Below are 20,481 nucleotides of genomic sequence, written 5' to 3' on the forward strand. Positions count from 1 at the left end.
TGAGCAGCCTGTACGTGTGGTTGATAGAAAAGAGCAAGTGTTGAGGAGGCGCACGATTCCTTATGTTAAGATCCAGTGGAGCAATCACTCAGAACGAGAGGCCACGTGGGAGCTGGAGAGGACGAGATGAAAGAAAAATATCCGGACCTTTTTGCAAGCTAAGGTATGTTAAATTTCGAGGACGAAATTTTTTTTAAGAGGGAAGAATGTGAGACACGGGCTGAAGTCGGCAGCCCTCGCCGACTTCAGCCCCGATTCAATTAGGGGAGGAGCCAGAACAGAGGATCGCGTTGGCGATCCTCTCCGGCTCCTTCGGGGGAATAAATAGGGCAAGGACGCCGCGGGTATTCCGCGGCGCCCCCCAGCCAATCCGCGGCCAATTCACGGCCGCGGATCTCGTCCGATCGCCGCGATTTTCGCGGCGAAGGGCCGTTACGGAGAGGACGATAAAAACCCCACCCTTTCTTGCCCTAGAGCACCACCGAGCCCTCTCTTCTCCTCTCTCCTCCTCGGTTCCCTCTTCCCAAGCCGCCGGTGGCCGCCTGGCCAACCACCACCACCACCCGAGCCTCCCCTGTTTCGAGACCTTCTTCCTCTTCGGAAAGCACCGCCGCCACCACCGCTTGACCACTGAATCGAGCACCGGCGGGCGAAATCTTCCTCCCACTGCCTCTGCCACCCGCCGGTAAGCCCTCTCTTGCCTTGATTCCATGCCAAAATAGCATATTTTTTCCCTTTGCATCGGCCCACACCGAGACCCTTCTCGGTTCTTCCTCGATGCCGGTCGCCGCAGCAATCTGCCGCCGGCCATGACCGCCCTACCGACAGTCGCGCCCCCACGAGCCGCCGGCCGGACCACCGTCCGGCCACCTAGACCAACCACCCTGCCGCCCCCCTTCCCCGTTTTCCCATCACCTCTGTCCATGGGGAGATCGGGAAGGAGGAAGGCCCACTGTGGGCCGTGAACACTGTGATGGGCCGTTGGGGCCCTGTCCACTGCAGGCCCAACTTGGGCCCTGTCCAGTTCGGTTGGGCCCAGTTGGACAGTACCCTTGTGGGCCCAACTTGGGTCCAGTTCAGATTCGAACCCGAACCTGAAATCCGGAACCCGAAACCCGAACCCGTTTAACCAATAAATGGAATTTTGCAGATAAGCCCTTGACAGTATATTATTATTTCACAAAAAGGATCTTCTGTATTTTGTATTTGATCCCTATAGAAAAGACTTATTACGTAAAGGTCCCCAACAATATTTATTTAGTCCCCTCACTCAAGTTTTATTATAGAACAGTACCCTGTAATTAAGTATTAGTCCCTGCAATAAATTTTATTGTATACAGGTACAATTAGAAGCCAACATTGGGGGCCCTAGTTAGCTGAGTCTATGTGGGCCCATTGGGCCGTATCCGATATGGGCCCTATAGGGCCATGCCCATTATGGGCCAATTTTTAGGCCCTGTTGGGCTGTGTCCAATAGAATTATTTCTGGATTTTGCTTAGTTCTGAAATTAACAAGAAATTAATTAAATTTAAAACAAGTGAACCTGGTCTGTCTACCTGAAGTAGGAATCAAGCGAGAAGAGGTAAGTAACTTAATACTTCAAAGTGTAATTTCCCAAATTATTTGATAAATAGATTAAATTTTGATGAATGTTTTGTATTCTGTAAAATGGGTCAGGCATGTTAAATTTTATTTGAAAATTATGTTGTATGCTCTGAAATCCGTAAACTATGATTGGGAAATTTATGAAATCTGTCTTATATATATGTATTCCAGCATGGCTTATGATCTGTTCTGTTCTGTTCTGGCCCCGCCAATGGGGATTATACGTTGACCTGTCGACTTGTAATCTGTGAGGAACCGGTTTCGACACCGCGCCACCGGTGATTAGAATAGTGGTTTCTGGACACCGTTTCCACCGGTGACTAACAATAGTGGTTTCTGGCACTCTGTGCAACCCATACCACTGGGTTACGTGGCCGTAGCCTATCATATTGAGATTCTGGTATCAGAGTTTTTGAAAAAATGATAATAATTTTTGAAAATAGTAAAACGATGTTATTTATGATTTATCCAGACATTATCATGTATTTTGATCTGATATGCTCTGACCCCCACTTTGGGGTATTTTGTTGCTTACTGGGCTAGTGTAGCTCATTATTTTATTTTCTCTGTTTTTTCAGATCCAGAAGCTTGATCGCACGAGATTGGGGAGTGCGTTAGATTTTTCGATGATTTTTCAGTATTGGCATTTTAGTTAGTTTAGTTTGGACATTTGAATTATGTTGGCATATGTTATTTTGGAGTTTTGTAAGACTGCTTTTGAATTATTTTTAAGTATTTTGTCAATTTTAAGCATCTGCTATTAATCCTTAAATAAAGTCTTGAACATCTGTATTTCCTTTGATGTAATCTGATGCCTTGCACGTCTACACGGCCCGCCGTGCGGGCGGTGCGGCGTCTGCCGCGCCTCGGGCTCGGGGCGTGACACAAGAAGAAAGAAAGGAGTCCCAAAAATTGAGGATAAAGTGATGGAAAACCAGCTGATATGTATGGAGATGTGAAGCAAAGATTTGAGATCAAGCAATGTGGAAAGGGTCTAGAAAATGTTGGAAGGATTTAGGCTAGCATTGATAGAGGTTGTAAAATTAGGTTTGGCAAACAAAGATTCATAAGCTGACATTAATAGTTGACAATTTCTGGTACAAAGTCATATATTTCATATTTCATATTCCTTCAATACTTATGGAAGTTTCTGGATTTATATACAGTATAGATTATGGATGGTTAATACAAGTCGAATGGTGCCTCTTCTACAATTTATACCCATTTATAGATCCATTTTCAAGAGAGATGTAGAATAGATTGTAGCTTTATAAGAACTATCTACCTCTAATACTAGATTACGCATTTGTTGTCATGACTCCCAAGTCTCGAACAAACTTCTCAAGCTTAAAATTAATTCTTCCAAATATTTTTAGGTGAACTCTCATGGCTGTTACAATGCAACTTTGTTTGCATACCGAAGTTCACAGCTTAATTCAGAATAGCCTTTCTGTAAAAGCTTCTTTAATAGGATGGAATTCCTATACAATCTATCTTGTTTGTGGAAATTCATTTAATCTTGAATAAAAATTTTGCCCAATGATCATCATTTATTTGTGCCAAATTTGACCTTGTGCCAAGAAAGAACCTTATTACTGTTGTCCACAAAGCTCATAAACATTCTTTTAAAGGACAAAGCATCAATTTTCATAACATATTCAGCTTGCATATAAGTAATAGGTCATATGAAGTTTAGAAAAAAAATGTGGGCTACTATGCGCAGTTAGAAATCACTAGAAATAATAGGCATACAATAGTTGTAGAAGTAAACAAAGATTATAAACAAAAATAATTTTATATGCATACAGTTAGTTGTAATCTGTTTGGAGACCACCGAATCTGTCTAATTCAATAGTATTTGTCCTTTTCTTCTTATATATGGATTTAAATATTATATTGTTGTGATCTCATCATAGAGAGCACTGTCAACATTTTAGGCTTACTCAATTCATTAAAAGCAAATTAGACACCAGCAAAGTAGTGTTGTTTATGCATCCAAATACAAGAACCATGCCAAGAATTTAGTGTACCTGAGTGTAATTTGATACAAGAACGATTCGGTCATCAGTTTTCTGTCGGGATGGCCCAGTAATCGAGCTAAGACATGCATTTTCCCTGACAGTTCTACCCAATTCCACCACCACCAGTCCAAGATCCAGATCTAGTAGAAAAACAAACGGAAAACCTAGTGATATATAAGACTTTGATCTAACAGAGGACTGAGATAACATTACCAAGATTACCTCCCAGAAAATAGCTCTGGAGGGAAAAAAGCGCATGCAATCATCAAAACCTGATGTTCCTGAACTTCCAGTTTTAATAGTGTCATAAATGAGCTGCACTACAAAGAATATGCAAGGTAAAAATTAATATTGTAAAGGCTATTCTTCACTAAATAGGAAAATGAAATTTTATTTTTTCACATGAAACAGTTATCAAGTGTATTTAAAATATCAACAATGAGGAGTCCCACTAAAAAGAAAAATTTGATACAGCTCCAAAACATCTCTGCTATATAATCCAGGGACTCATCACATCATACTAACAGATGGTTATTATTATCATAGTATTATTAATAAGGAGAAGATCAAACACCTTCTATCCTATGAAGTTAAATAGCTTTTTATTTGCTACCAACTATCTGCAATTACACAATTTATTGCATATTATGGTATAATGATGAGAATTTGCTAACGAAAGCCAACACTCAAGTTAAAAAAAGGAACATAGACGGCTTCTTTATGCATATCAAAATAAATATCACTGAAATTATAGATATATACAAATAGGTTTTGTACTTTTATTTGATTTTTTCGCCTTCTTCCTCTGATTTTTCACTAAATAGGAAAATGAAATTTTATTTTTCACATGAAACATTTATCAAGTGTATTTAAACATCAACAATGAGGAGTCCCACTAAAAGAAAAAAATTGATACAGCTCCCAAAACATCTCTGCTATATAATGCAGGGACTCATCACATCATACTAACAGATGGTTTTATTATTATCATAGTATTATTAATAAGGAGAAGATCAAACACCTTCTATCCTATGAAGTTAAATAGTTTTTTTATTTGCTACCAACTATCTGCAATTACATAATTTATTGCATATTATAGTATAATGATGGGAATTTGCTAATGAAAGCCAACACTCAAGTTAAAAAAAGGAACACATAGAAGGCTTCTTTATGCATATCAAAATAAATATCACTGAAATTATAGATATATAAAAATAGGTTTTGTACTTTTATTTGGTTTTTTCACCTTCTCCTAGAATATGCATATTTTCATAGCATTCATGAGTTTCATTAAATATTACCAACGATATTAGGAACAGACACTCACCAAAAAGATCATCATCACTAAGATTCAGAAAACTTACTTTTGGATATAGTTTCAGTAGTTTTTGTTACTTTAGCTCCAATTTCAATAACTTTACCAAGAACATAATAAAATAATGCAAATTTAAAGTAAAATAGTTAAGAAAAATATAAGCCTAAGGAAGTATAAGTTTAATAAGCACCAAAATTAAGTCTCTATTTGGGAGAAAGTGCTTTCTGGAGGGTGGAAATTTTTGAGCTTACCTTTGGATGGTTGCATAGCTTTTTAAGAGCAGTAATGTATGCTAAAATTTTGGATTGCTTTGTCTCTTCAGCTATGACACGCTTCACCTATAATATAGCATAGATACAAGATAACAATCACAACAATATATTATTTTACTAAAAGCAACATCAGCTCAACATGTCAAGAAGGTAGATGTAAGGTAAGGACGTATTCTCACATTTTTGGATTGCACGAAATGGTTATACAATTCAAGTTGCAGAGGGGTCAATTTGCAACAAACCACTTCCACTATCTAGATTAACATAGCCAAGTCAGTAGCCAAAAATGCAGTCTGTGAAAGCGGAAGTTAGCAAATGAACACCTATATAGATAAAAAGCAATGTGAGCATTGATTGTTGGGTACCAAACATTGAACTAGGGCATTTTCTTAACATACCGTTATTTGTGCATCTGGACTTTAAATGGAATGAAACTAAGATAGTCAGAACTACAAAAAAGAAAACAAAGCGAAAATGAAGCATGCTAACAGAATGAACAGATTCATGTGAAGCCTTGTATCATGCAGCATCATCATGAAAACTCTGTTCCAATGATTTACTTTAACTAAACCTATTGAATCATGTGTATAAACTCGATAAGTTTCTATTACAATATGACGTTGCTGATGCATCAAATCTAGCTCTTGTATAGTGAACTACATTTTTACATTAATTACACTCATATAACCCACTATTTAATGAAAATTCCTAATAGACTTCCCAAAACAACACATCAGGAAGCCTGCCTCTTCTTTTCAAGGTATGTCCTCGGCTGCAAATTACAAAATGAAATTTAGTAAAAAAGGTACTATTTGATATTGTGCACTTTCTCTGTCTCTAGAGAGAGAGAGAGAGAGAGAGAGAGAGAGTCACAATGGGCAAGCATCTAGTCAATAAAATATAGTGATTTTATAAGTCATGTTGGTGTTTTACCACAAAAATAGAAGTAATTAGATTACATATATCTGGTCCTACTTGTTCAAAAACTAAAAAGCAAAGCGTGCTACACACTGTAATTTTATATTACTCTTAACTCCTGCATGAATTCATAGTTCCATGCTTTTAGGAAGTCAAACTCACTTTTCCTCTCACTCTCTCAAATGTCATGGAAGAATCAATTGACAAAACTACTTGCTTTTTTGGAAGATGCACAGTCCACATTTCTTAATTAAGGGATCATTTCAACAAGATATGTAACTTAACTGAGTATCATTACATAACCGTCAAAACAAAAGCCACACATTGGTGCATCAAATATTATTTTTCTTTGTGCATCAGTATGCTTTATACTAGTGGCTAGCCATCTAAAATCGAAGAAGTCATGTCAGTATGAAATTTTGAAAACTAACACTTTAAAGAAAGGACACAAATAGTATAGAGTTTGAATGGGGGTAAATGAAAATCAAGGTTCTGAATACTATGGGACCCCTAGAATTTAGTGGAATGGGATGTCCTGCGAACCCCACTCGTTAGTCGGGGGATGTCCCATTCCATCTCAATCCATTTCTTGACTAGTCCCATCCGATACTCTGGACCAAGGTCGGCGGAACCGTCCCGAACCGGATGGTTCCAGCCGATCCGAGCCGTACTAGTGGCTCACCGGTATGGTTTCGGCAACGGAAACCAAGACCCATTGCCGGAGCCGGAGAAGGAGAACGAAAGAGAGAGGGAGAGGTCGAGAGGGCCAGTGGAGGCCGATTTGCCAACTTCACTTAAAAATTCTAAAATTTTTTAAGCTGCGGCGGACTCCTATTTTATTCGAAATAGAAGAACCAGCCACAGCCTCCACTGCCCCCCCCCCCGCAGCCTCCGCCGGCGTCCGCCTCCCTCCCTCTCTTCCCCTTCTCTCTCTCTCTCTTTTTTCCTCTCTCCCACAGTACGTGCCCTCGCTCGTCGGTACGGGCTTGACATGTCCCGTACCAGCTCGTGCCGCTAGAGAACTGGTACAATGCCCGGTACTGGTTCCTCCAACTTTGCTCTAGATGGTTTCCACCGTACTTAAAACCTTGATGAACATCGTGTTGCAGTCCTTAAGTAGATATTTAGTTCAAAGCCAATTGATACCCAACAAAAAGGCCTCCTCAAGAAAGGCATGCCAATTTTTCTTTATATGGGTGTATATTTGTGGACATATCTGTGTTCGTCACATATATTTATCCAATTATCCCATTAGCCATTTAGCCACATCCCAATTTTCAACTCCAATAAGAAACTTCATGGTATTAAATGTCTGCTTGGTTCTGCTCCAGCATTTTCAAGCTAGGTCTCTGATATTTAGTGGGATGCCAGCCCATCACAACATTCAATCACATTCCCCGAGATAGCAACATCATATAAGGTGAGCAGGCTCCTGCATCCTATGATATCTTGATCTTTTGTTCAACCTGCAGGAAGCAGACTTGCCACCAAGCATCCTTTCCAGTATTGTTTCATTGTTATGCATGCTAAGATTTCCACCACAAATTCATTGGCCTGTACTGTCAACCTGCCAAAATCTAGGGTTGACTTCGCTATATATGGTTTTAACGTTAAAAACTGTTTAAAAAAAACAAATATTGGGGATAGAGTGCAAGCAATGGTTTACTAACTTCATGCCAAGAAATGGAATAATTAGTGGTCAAAAGGAGACACGATATTCTTTGGTGGAAAAGATATTTATGGGAAAATGATTCTTAAATTCTCCAGTTTCCAAGTTTCAAACTACCAAAATTCAACAAGACAAAAAGTATAGAAGCAATGGAATTGCAGCACGTCAAACTTGAAGAAGTCAAAACAAGAATAAGCATCATACCTTGTGGTAATGATTGACAACAATGTATTTGTCCTTCTCAATATAAACTGAAAAAACATATGCATAGGTTAGAAAGAAACTATCAGGAATTTAGCAGCTGAGCCTCATGCCCAAGAATGAATGGTCTATATCAATTTATGCTGAAGCATCATTAAGCTCACAGGTCCACATGAACATAGAAGATATGCACAAGTCTATTGTGTTGTGCTACAGAATTATGCATGTCAGCTGGGCCTCAGCATAATCTGAAAGAGAGCTTACAATTTATGCTGAAGCATCATTAAGCTCATGGTGTCCACATGAACATAGAAGCTATGCGCAGAAAAAGTCTATTGTGCTGTGCTACAGAATTATGCATGTCACCTTGGCCTCACATGATCTAGAAGAGAGCTTACCTGTTTACTTTTAAACTTAGCTCTGCAGACCTCTCAGCACCCAACTTCTTTTCTTCTATGGTCGCCATAGGCTCTCTTCCACAAATGATTGGTGTCTTAATTAGAGCCATCAAAAAATTGCATTACAATGAGTTTAGATATATTGGAGCAAGGAAAGGCTGCATTGACTGCACTAACTACACTATAACAAGAATTACAAATTCATAGAAAAACTATCCTGTCTGCTTCTATATGACTGTCTCTTGAAATATTTAAATCAATTAATTGTTTTCATGAGCTAAAGAGAACTCAACTTATTTCACATTGCAGCACTTGAATATCAAAAATCAACATGGTATAAGTTGTTATCAACTAAGAGATGTTAATCTGGAGGCCCATCTTGCTAAATATTGCATCTTAGATACTTTCAGCAGCATACGAAAACCAATGTAGAAGTTATCTAACATTTAAGGCAACCTACAACTCAAAAACTGCTGATCAAGACTGTAACAAGCTAGTAAATAATTTGGGCAGCTTAAGCTAACAGAAGCATGCATTGTGATAAGTAATTTGATAATTCAGCTCTCAGCAATGTATCTTTCATAGGTAGCATAGACGGTACGGTATGTACGCCAAGCGTACCAACACTGTATCCGATATTTGGCGTACTGGTACAGTACGCCCAGTACTGATTGTACCGACCGGTACAGCATACCATAGATGGAACCCTTTTGACGAAACTCAAAGAGGAGCAACATGTAGATTTGAAGTGAGATGTTGGAGGATCTGGGCAAGAGGGATTATGAGCTCTAAGACTATGTTAAAATCCAACCCAAAGGTGGATAGGCCCAGAGTATATAAGAAGTAATAAGGCCCATTCCTTGTCCAATGTTGGATATTTACCACTCTCTCAACATAACAAACCACAATATGTATAAATAGTTGCACAGGTACCAAATTCTGTACGTGAATCATTTTGATGAAGCACTATGTGCTGACTAAAGCCATATTAGAACTTAGATATATTATGTTTTTTAAACTTTTGAGTTCGAATACATTTCAAAATAACAGAACTTAGAAGCTCTTAACATTGAGAAATATTTTAGTATTTGAAGTCTCTATTTGACCAAAACCCAAAGTGAAGTTTCTTCAGCTTGAAATTAGAACTTTCATTCTTAATTATTCTAATGAAATTTGAATTTTTAGGTTTTCTATCATACTTAAATGGGAACATTTCTTCATATTACATGTAATAAATTAAGTAAATGAAAAAAAATGAAAATAAGAAATAAAGAGCATATAATAAATATGAAATATAAAATGTAGTATCTGTTACGGGAACTTAGCCACCATGCCCCACGTGACCGGCACGCGCGCCCAGGAAGACTACGGCAGCCCCTTATCCAGCAATCCGACCCCGAGTCGGACATCTTCGGCTCCGCAGCCCGACCCCGAGTCGGCAGCCCCTTGATCCAGCAATCCGACCCCGAGTCGGACATCTTCGTCTCCGCAGCCCGACCCCGAGTCGGACATCTCTCGATAACGACAGGCTATTCCCCAGAGGCACGCCGCAGCCTCCTGCTCCACTACTCCCTGCAACGGTTGATCTGGCGCTGCTCCACGATCCCTTAACAGCCGTACAAGCGGAGCTCCACTACGCCCTGTCATGCGCCGTACCCAGCGCTGCCCCACGACGCCCTGTAACGGCCGTGTCAGTGGCAGCTCCATCGTGCCCCACGATGACAACCCCCCTGAAAGACCCCCCAGCCTGTTATATATCGGCTGGGGAGGAGGGGGGTAAGCAAGAACTTCCAGAGCATTCTCTTACTTGCTACTATTATCTCTCCTTCTCCTCCAATCTCCTCTGACTTGATCGTCGGAGGGCCCCCACTACCCCAGTGGTGGTGCGAGGCTTCTTGCAGGTTTCCCGGTGGAAGGTGGAGCGCAATCAACACCAACCAAGGCAACTCAAACGGAACCCCGTTCACCACCGCTGTGCCAATCGTTCTCGGTTTGGACCACCAGCAACAGTTGGCGCATAGAGAAGGAACCGAATCTCAGACGCGTAATGGCACGGCGAGTGTCGTGGAGCTTCCAATGCCTCCGGTCGCGGGGCCTCTCGCGCCCCGGCCGAGGCCGCTGCGTCTCCAACACATTCTCAGCACACTCCACCGTTCCACCCCCCATTCAGATGAGTCGAAGCCGCTCAGTTCGACCAGTTAGCCCAGCAGGTTCGCACCCTCGCGCAGGTGCATGCAGAACCTGCAGGTTGATGTCTCGGGCGCCGCAGCGGCCCAGAGCCGCTGCTCCTGAGCGCTCACCTGTCCTCCTCAACCCGACTCCTTCCTCTCCCATGGGAGGAGCGCCGGCGCGAGAAATTCTCGGAGCACGGCCATTCTGCCGGGACCTTCCCATCGGAGCTCGCGCGGGTACGAGAGGCGGGCCCGGGCGCGTTCCCAGACCCCCCAGTCCTCAAGGAACCCGCGCTCCAGTCGGTCCCCTCTCGGTGCACCTTGTCTCCCACCCATCGGTCGCGCTCCCTGGACCGGCGGTGGACGATCTCCACCGACAAACTCCAGTCCTGAAAGGCCACTCCAAAGATCCCTTCGCCGACTTGGAGATCTCCTCCCAGCCGGCGCTTGCCACGAGATCCTGCGACCCCGAATCCGCCGGGGTTTAAAATGCGGCGATCGAGCCCTATGACGGGCGGTGGACCCGCGGATCACGTCGAGAGTTCAGGACCCTTATGCTCCTCCACGACATCAGATCCTCTCTCCTCTGCAAGGCCCTTCCCGGCGACCCTCCGTGGCCCGGCAAAGGGCGTGCGGTCGCCGCTTGGAGCTAACTCAATCCAGTCCTCGACCTTTTACTCCCTCTTCATCACCCATTTCGCCTCAGTAGCGCGCGGCGACTGTCTCCGACTCCCTTTTGATGTCCGGCAAAACGAGGGAGAAAGCTTGCGGGATTATCTTACCCGCTTCAACAAGGCTACGCTGGAAGTCCGGAACCTGAGCCAGGAGGTGGCTCTTTCAGCCCTGAAGCGTGGCTTCCGAAAGGGCAGACTCACCTTCTCCCTGGACAAACGCCTGCCGCGGAGCTTCCCGGAGCTGTTGTCCCGGGCGAACCAATATGCGGACGCCGAGGAGGCGGCCGGCGCCCACCGGAGCAAGGAGCCGAGATCCCTCCAAAGCTCGGGAAGAAAAGGCGAAAAGAGGCACGCCAGAGGAGGAGCCCCGACGCTCAACGTCGCGCAGGAAGCCTGTCGCGGCGAGGAACCACGGCGCCCTACGCCCTCGTTCTCCGCGCCCGACGTTTCAAACGGGTAACACTCCTCTCCTGACTCCCGGGCCCAGATCCTCATGGAAATCAAGGGGCGGGAGGAACCTCCCGGTCCCGAGACAGATGAAGAAGATTCCTGGGAGGAGGCCCTCTCGGGCGTACTGTGAGTACCACCGGGACCACGCCACGACACCGAAGACTGCTTCCAGCTTCGGGACGAGATCGAGGCTCTCATCCGCCGAGGGCGTCTCGGTCGATATGTGAACGACCGACGTCCCCCCGCAGACCCGCGTCCGGCCGACCCGGCCCCTCAGGAGCCTCGGGAGCAGAATCGACCCGTCGCGGGCGTGATCCACATATCACTGGGGGCTGCCCCCGGCCCGAGAGGAACGCAGGGGGCTCGACTGATCAGGGGCAGCCGTCGCAAAGAGGCAGAGGGTCGGTAATGTAATCACTTTTTGTGATGAAGATGTAAAGGGGGTTCAGACCCCCCACGATGACGCCATGGTGATCTCCCTCACTATGGCAAACTATGATGTAAGGCGTGTTCTTGTGGATAGTGGAAGCTCAGCTGATATTTTGTTTTACGAGGCCTTCCAAAAGATGAGCTTGTCCAGACAATTGTTGCACAAAACATCCACCCCCCTCATAGGATTCACTGGTGACGCTATCTCGGCCGAAGGTGTCGTTGAGCTGCCTGTGACTGCGGGCGTTGCACCCGCAGAAGCCACGGTGCGGCTCGGGTTCTTGGTCGTCCGTGTTCCCTCGGCCTACAACGCTATCCTCGGACGACCCGGACTGAACGCCCTTCGCGCGGTGGTCTCTACGTACCACTTGCTCATGCGGTTCCCCACGGCGGCCGGGATTGGAGAGGTCCGAGGTGACCAACCGACCGCAAGGCAATGTTTCCTAGCAACTCTCAAAGGGAAGAAGCCCGTAGAAGCCTTAAGCGTCGAGTCCCTCGACGCCAGAGACGAGGTGGCCTTGCGGCACGGGGAGCCGGCCGAGGGTGTGATCGAAGTTCCCCTCGAGGAAGGTCGCCCGGACCGGACGGTCCGGGTCGGCGCCAATCTCGACCCGGGAGCTCGGGCTCGGTTGGTGGAATTCCTCCGAGCCAATGCGATGTATTTGCCTGGTCGGCGGCCGATGTACCTGGGATCGACCCGGAGGTCATTTCTCACGCCCTCAACGTCGACCCGACCCACCGACCGTAAAGCAGAAGAAGAGACACTGTGCCCCGGATCGGATCCGAGTGGTCGACCAGGAGGTAGACAAGCTCTTGGAGGCAGGATTCATAAGGGAGGTCAGCTACCCCGAATGGCTGGCAAATGTCGTACTTGTCCGGAAGGCGAGCGGAAAGTGGAGGATGTGCGTCGACTACACCGACCTGAACAAGGCATGCCCCAAGGATAGCTTTCCGCTTCCGCGGATAGACCAACTGGTCGACGCGACTTCCGGATATCAGCTGCTGTCTTTCATGGACGCCTTCTCCGGCTACAACCAGATAATGATGGCTCCACAGGACGAGGAGAAAACTGCCTTTATAACAGACCGGGGGCTGTACTGTTACAAGGTAATGCCCTTCGGTCTGAAGAATGCTGGCGCCACTTACCAGCGCCTCGTCAACAAAATCTTCAAAGAGCAAATCGGCCGGAACATGGAGGTGTACGTGGACGATATGCTGGTGAAGAGCCGCCATGCAGACCAGCACATCGCGGATCTGGAGGAGACTTTCGCCACCTTGCGGAAGTTTCGCATGAAGCTGAACCCAGCGAAGTGCGCCTTTGGCGCTTCGGCCGGGAGGTTCCTCGGTTTCATTGTCAACCAGCGGGGGATCGAAGCCAACCCGGACAAAATCAAGGCCATCCAAGATATGTCCCCTCCGACCAAAGTGAAGGAGGTTCAGGAGCTCGCTGGGAGGGTCGCCGCGCTCGGACGATTTGTGGCAAAATCGGCCGAACGCTGCCAACCTTTCTTCAAGGTGTTGAAACGCCCGAAAGACTTCCTCTGGACGGCCGAATGTCAAGCAGCATTCGACCAGCTCAAGGAATACTTGGCGTCTCCTCCCCTGCTGTCCAAGCCGCAAGAAGGGGAGATGCTCTACCTCTATCTGGCGGTCTCCCCAACCGCAGTCAGTGCGGTACTGGTTCGGGAAGAGGCAAAGCTCCAGAAGCCTGTGTACTACATCAGCCGGGTCCTACGGGATGCCGAGACGCGGTATACGAAGGCTGAAAAGATCGCCTTCGCGCTGCTGACCGCGACCAGGAGGCTTCGCCCCTATTTCCAGGCCCATTCTGTCACCCTCTTGACCGATCAACCGCTGCGGCAGATCCTCAGCAATCCTGAGAATGCGGGACGGCTGGTGAAGTGGGCAGTAGAACTTGGTGAGTTCGACATCCGCTACCAGCCCCGACCCGCCATCAAGGCCCAGGCGCTCGCGGATTTCCTCGCTGAGTGCACGGTGCAGGAGGCGGAACCTAGGTCGCCGGAAACACCCAGCCTCGACCTCCCGATTTGGACGCTTCACATCGATGGGTCGTCGAACCCCGAAGGTGGAGGGGCCGGGCTGGTCCTTACCAGTCCTGATGGAGTGATAGCCGAGTATGCCTTGAGGTTCGGATTTCCAGTGACCAACAACGAGGCGGAGTACGAGGCCCTAGTCACGGGACTCAAACTCACCAAGGAGCTCGGCATCCGGCGCCTGAAGGTCTTCACCGACTCCCAGCTGGTGGTCGGGCAGGTCCGTGGGGAGTTCGAAGCCCGGAACCCGACCATGCAGAATTACGTCCGGAAGGTGCAAGCACTCATTCCCGACCTCGGCAGTGTCGACATCCAGCAGGTCCCAAGAAGTGAAAATGCCAGGGCCGACAGGTTGTCCCGCTTAGTGGCGCGCAGACGCGCACAACTTGTCGAGGGCGATCTACCTGGAGACCCTGGATGCCCCGAGCATCGGCGAGGCTGGAGCGGTGATGGCGATTGATCCGGAGCCGTCTTGGATGGACCCGCTTGTCGCCTACCTCGCCGAAGGGATCCTCCCTGAAGACGAAGATCAAGCTCGGCGACTTGTTATGAAGTCCGCCCACTACGTACTCTATGAAGGGAGGCTGTATCGGACCTCGTTCACCGCCCCCCTCTTAAAGTGCCTCCGCCCCTCGGAAGCGGCCTACGTCCTCGGCGAAGTCCACGAAGGCGTTTGCGGATCACACTTGGGGGCTAGGTCCTTGGCGCACAAGATCATGAGGCAAGGCTATTATTGGCCTACCTTGTTGGAGGACTCAAAGGATCATGTACGGAAATGCGACGCCTGCCAGCGCCACGCCAACGTCCAGAGAGTCCCTTCTGTCCCCTTGGCACCAATCACTGCACCCTGGCCCTTCGCCCAGTGGGGAATGGATATCCTCGGACCATTCCCCGTCGCTTCAGCTCAGCGGAAATTTTTGATTGTTGCAATCGACTACTTCACCAAGTGGGTGGAGGCAGAGCCGCTGGCCACTATCACGGAGGCGCAAGTCCGGAAGTTCGTGAAGAAGAACATCATTGTCCGATTTGGGGTACCTCGGGTCCTCATCTCGGATAATGGCGACAGTTCGACAACAAGCATTTCCGTGACTTCTGCGAGGAGTTCGGGATCGAGCATCGGTTCACATCTGTGTCGCATCCCCAAACCAACGGCGAGGCCGAGGTCACAAATCGGACAATCCTCCAAGGAATCAAAGCGCGAATCGGTCGGACGGGGCAAGCTTGGGTCGAAGAACTCGAGAATGTCCTTTGGGCGTATCGCACCCCCTACCGGGGAGACGCCTTTCAGCCTAACCTATGGCACGGAAGCCGTTGTCCCCGTGGAGCTCGGACTCCCCTCACCTCGGGTGGCCGCGCACCGACCCGAGGCCAATTCGGAGCAACTCCGAGGGAACCTGGATCTCTTGGAAGAAGCGAGGGAAATGGCGCAGGTTCGGATGGCGATGTATCAGCGGAGGGTGGCCCGATATTACAACTCCAAGGTCCGACCGAAGCTTTTCAGAATCGGAGATCTGGTGCTAAGGCGAGCTAAAGCATCTCAACCTGCGGAAGGTGGGAAGCTAGCGCCAAATTGGGAAGGCCCGTATAGGTTCGCTGGGTAAACCGACCTGGCTCCTACCAGTTGGAGGCCCTAGATGGTCGAGAAATTCCAAGGAGCTGGAATTCCGCTAACCTGCGGATGTATTACCAGTAGAACGACAATGCCAGAAAGACAGTTCAAAAATGTATAACACTTTTTTTTCAATAATTTCTGGTTACAACGGCGTGCTCGTGTGATTACAAGGAATTCCCAGAGGGGAATTAGGGTGTAAAGAAAGTAAAGAAGAGGTGGAGACTCCGAGGAGCTGAAGATCTGGGATCCCGAAACCTCCATCTGAAGCGGCTGCAATCCCCCGGAAGTGGGTGCTTCCAACCGGAGGCGCCATCGGCGTCTCACGAAAAAGACGAAGAGCCGGCGCGGATGAAGAAGAAGTGGACGAAGGAGAAGTCCACACTGCTCCTACCGAGGCGCCATCCACGCCTCACGAAAAAGACGAGGAGCCGCCGCAGACGAAGCTCCCGCTGCCTCCAGGGGAACGCCACCTCCAAGGGATATTCCGGTCCTCCCCAGTGTTAGGGGAGAGAAGGAATACAAGGGAGAAGAGCATATGGAGGCGCGGTCCCGGATCAAGCGCCTGGTGCGGAGCTCAATCGGGAGGCCGAACTTCAAGGAGGGGAGACGTGATCCCGGATGAAACGCCTAGAGCGGAGTTCCGCCGGGGAGAACCTCCTTGTTGATCCCAGATGAAACGGCTAGTTGGCGGAAGTCGCGAAGGGCGCGCCTCCCGTTCCTTCGGTAGGGGTCTCTCAACCATGCGCCGGAGAGGAGGCCCACGATCCATGGCAACCTGAACAGCTCCGGCTTGGCAGGCTCCATCGCACCTGCACCTATATTTATAGCCAAACTGCGGCCCCCCGGTCGTTCCGATGCGGGTGGCTCCAATAAATGCGGGCGCATTGAATCCGGAGCCGATCCGGCTCTCGAGGCGTATCTTCCCGCGATTTCCTAAGCGTCATTCTCCTTAATCGCATTCTTTGTGCAGGACACTCCGGGTGGCCTGTACCCCTAGGTCCACGTATCTCCGCTCGCGCCCAGGCCGCATCCGCCTCGAAGAACGCGCGTATCGCGGCCGCTTAACTGACACTCCTCGCAAGCAGCAACTGGCGATCCGATTTCCCAGGTAACCCCTCAATTAGCATTTAATGCCCATCTGGTGTTCCCCAGGCGACGCTTGGAGAGGAGGAGAAACACGATCGCAGCTGGCCACGGAGAAATCCCGTCGGGCGGCAAGCGACAGGCGCACGACCAGCGAGCGGAATTTCCGAGGCTCGGCCCTCGGATGCCAGGCTAACCCGATGATCATCCCGGGAGCAGACTAGCCTGAAGCCCCGACCGGTCGCCTCGGCTTGCGCCAGCCTTGGCCGACCAACGAGCGGAATTTCCCGAGGCTCGGCCCTCGGATGCCAGGCTAACCCGATGATCATCCCGGGAGCAGACTAGCCTGAAGCCCCGACCGGTCGCCTCGGCTTGCGCCAGCCTTGGCCGACCAACGAGCGGAATTTCCGAGGCTCGGCCCTCGGATGCCAGGCTAACCCGATGATCATCCCGGGAGCAGACTAGCCTGAAGCCCCGACCGGTCGCCTCGGCTTGCGCCAGCCTTGGCCGACCAACGAGCGGAATTTCCCGAGGCTCGGCCCTCGGATGCCAGGCTAACCCGATGATCATCCCGGGAGCAGACTAGCCTGAAGCCCCGACCGGTCGCCTCGGCTTGCGCCAGCCTTGGCCGACCAACGAGCGGAATTTCCGAGGCTCGGCCCTCGGATGCCAGGCTAACCCGATGATCATCCCGGGAGCAGACTAGCCTGAAGCCCCGACCGGTCGCCTCGGCTTGCGCCAGCCTTGGCCGACCAACGAGCGGAATTTCCGAGGCTCGGCCCTCGGATGCCAGGCTAACCCGATGATCATCCCGGGAGCAGACTAGCCTGAAGCCCCGACCGGTCGCCTCGGCTTGCGCCAGCCTTGGCCGACCAACGAGCGGAATTTCCCGAGGCTCGGCCCTCGGATGCCAGGCTAACCCGATGATCATCCCGGGAGCAGACTAGCCTGAAGCCCCGACCGGTCGCCTCGGCTTGCGCCAGCCTTGGCCGACCAACGAGCGGAATTTCCCGAGGCTCGGCCCTCGGATGCCAGGCTAACCCGATGATCATCCGGGAGCAGACTAGCCTGAAGCCCCGACCGGTCGCCTCGGCTTGCGCCAGCCTTGGCCGACCAACGAGCGGAATTTCCTGAGGCCTAACCCTCGGATGCCTGGCTTAGCGCCGGAAGAATTTCCTGAGGCCTAACCCTCGGATGCCTGGCTTAGCGCCGGAAGAATTTCCTGAGGCCTAACCCTCGGATGCCTGGCTTAGCGCCGGAAGAATTTCCTGAGGCCTAACCCTCGGATGCCTGGCTTAGCGCCGGAAGAATTTCCTGAGGCCTAACCCTCGGATGCCTGGCTTAGCGCCGGAAGAATTTCCTGAGGCCTAACCCTCGGATGCCTGGCTTAGCGCCGGAAGAATTTCCTGAGGCCTAACCCTCGGATGCCTGGCTTAGCGCCGGAAGAATTTCCTGAGGCCTAACCCTCGGATGCCTGGCTTAGTGCCGGAAGAATTTCCTGAGGCCTAACCCTCGGATGCCTGGCTTAGTGCCGGAAGAATTTCCTGAGGCCTAACCCTCGGATGCCTGGCTTAGCGCCGGAAGAATTTCCTGAGGCCTAACCCTCGGATGCCTGGCTTAGCGCCGGAAGAATTTCCTGAGGCCTAACCCTCAGCCTGGCCTAGCGCCGAAGAATTTCAAGAGTCGGGAGTCAGCGAGACGCTACCAAGAGTTAAAAAGAAGAAGGACGAAAGTGAAATGAAGAAACTCTATTTGCATTAACTTTCATTGTTTCAGGGCCGAGACCCATACAACTTGGCAAAACGCCAACACACAAAGAAAAGAACAAAAATACAGAAGGTCAGCTTGGAGGAACCCCCGGGTCGGGAACGCGGGCACGTCCGCAGGGGGTAGGAGACGGTTGGAGAATCAGCAGGCAATGGCGCCGGAGGGGAGTCGAGAAGGGAGATCCCACTCAGGTCAATTTCGGGGTACTTAGCCGACACCCTTGCCAGGCCTTCCTCGAAGCCTAAGACAAAGGAGTCGGACCCCGCGTCCGACATGTCACGGACGAACTCGTCAGACTGACGATAGGCCTGTACCGCCTCCGACATATCACGGGTGAACTCGGCGGACTGACGATAAGCCTGTACCGCCTGACGCCCGATCTCCGCACTCTTCTCGGCCAGCGCCGCCTCTGCCGCTCCATAATCTGAGCTTCGCCTCCAAGACCTTCGCCACAATCCGGTCATCCGCCTCGGAGGAGACCCTCAGCAGATCAGCCTGAGCCTCCTTGTGCTTCGCCTCGGCAGCAATGCGAGCAGCCTCAGCCTCCTCCAGGCGCGAATGAAGCTCCTGGTCGCTCGCGCGGACTTCTCCAAGGCCGACTCCAATTCGCCCAGCTTGGCTTCAAGAGACCGGGTTCGGTTGCGGGCGTTGTCGGCTGACCGCTGGGCCTTCTCCCACCTCTCCCGGTAGTCGGCAGCCTTCCGGGACTGCTTCTCGGCCCGCTCCTCCGCCTTCTTGATCTCGCCCTCGAGACCCGAGGCAACCTTGAGTTGCTCCTGAGCCTCCAACAGTTGCTTCTCGAGGGTGGCGAAGCCGAGTGCCCGCTCTTCGGCCACCTGGAGCCTCGTCTCGAGGTCCCTGGTCGTCCTCCCCGCCGCAGCCTGACCTCCCTCCTCTACTGCCTTCAGTTGGCTCTCGGCCCTCGCCAGAAGCCTCGCCTGTTCCTCGTAGCACTCCTCCAGGCGGATCATGTACTGGGCGAGCTAAGAGATAGGAAAAACGAGGGCGTCAGGCGGGGATCAACAGAGCCTATAAATGATGAAAGCGACCAAAAGAACACTCACCGACATGAGACAGACGCAGCTGGCAGCCCCAACGTCAGGGACCCTCATCTCCCGGACCCGCCTGCGGTCCTTCTCCAGCAGCACCGTCTCGATGAGGTTTCGGGCGCCGGCGAAAGTGAAGGCCGACCCCGACTTCTCCCCGGAGTCGGACGGTGGTTCTGCAGCCTTACCCTTACCCATCGCTTGGGGAAGAGTCATGCTGACCATGCTCGGGGCGGGGACCGCCCCTGGAATTGACAGGGTCCCGCTCGGCCGGGGCCTCGGCGCGTCCCTCCTCGTATCATCCGGAGCCGACCGAGTCGAAGGCTGGGCTGGGGACCGATCACGTCCGACCCGTCCATCTCGGGCGCGCCCGGGTGATGCCTCCGGAGAAACGGTAGTCTCGGCATCGGAGGGCTGATACAGCGTCAACTGCCGGTCCGCCCGCGGCGTCCCCCTGATCGGTGGGTCCGGACCCGTCTGTCGGCGTCGGAGTCGCCTGCCGGCGGGACTTCTTCGCCGGTGGGGCCCCGCTCGGAGGAGCTCGTTTCTTCCTCCGGACTGCTTCCAGTAGGGACGTCCTACCAACAGCCGTTGCCTTGTCCGACCGCATGACGTCGTCGATCTCTGCAAAAAGGACGAGGTGGTCGGAGGTTGAGAAACTGAAGGAAAGAACGAGACGAAAGAGGAGAAAAGAGCTAAAAAAGAAATGGTGGCGGGCTCACGGTCAGCGGGGACCGAGCTCAGACCGACGTTCACCAAGGTATCCTCGGAAATAAGGCGAGCCACCGGGGGGCC

At 50.2% G+C, this 20,481-nt stretch overlaps 1 protein-coding gene across 1 annotated transcript in view; it reads right to left on the reverse strand.

The window, feature by feature from the left end:
- LOC103696096 (DNA repair and recombination protein RAD54) overlaps positions 1-20,481 on the reverse strand; it is a 61,562-nt gene that overhangs the window by 13,866 nt on the left and 27,215 nt on the right. The window contains 10 exon segments of the mRNA XM_039121193.1: positions 3,637-3,686; positions 3,689-3,739; positions 3,742-3,767; positions 3,850-3,866; positions 3,868-3,942; positions 5,194-5,280; positions 5,394-5,468; positions 5,633-5,663; positions 8,024-8,056; positions 8,404-8,495. Of these exon segments, the coding sequence (XP_038977121.1) occupies positions 3,637-3,686; positions 3,689-3,739; positions 3,742-3,767; positions 3,850-3,866; positions 3,868-3,942; positions 5,194-5,280; positions 5,394-5,468; positions 5,633-5,663; positions 8,024-8,056; positions 8,404-8,495 (537 nt within the window).

This window comes from Phoenix dactylifera, unplaced genomic scaffold (genome assembly GCF_009389715.1).
Source record: "Phoenix dactylifera cultivar Barhee BC4 unplaced genomic scaffold, palm_55x_up_171113_PBpolish2nd_filt_p 001009F, whole genome shotgun sequence".
Classification (NCBI taxonomy): domain Eukaryota; kingdom Viridiplantae; phylum Streptophyta; class Magnoliopsida; order Arecales; family Arecaceae; genus Phoenix; species Phoenix dactylifera.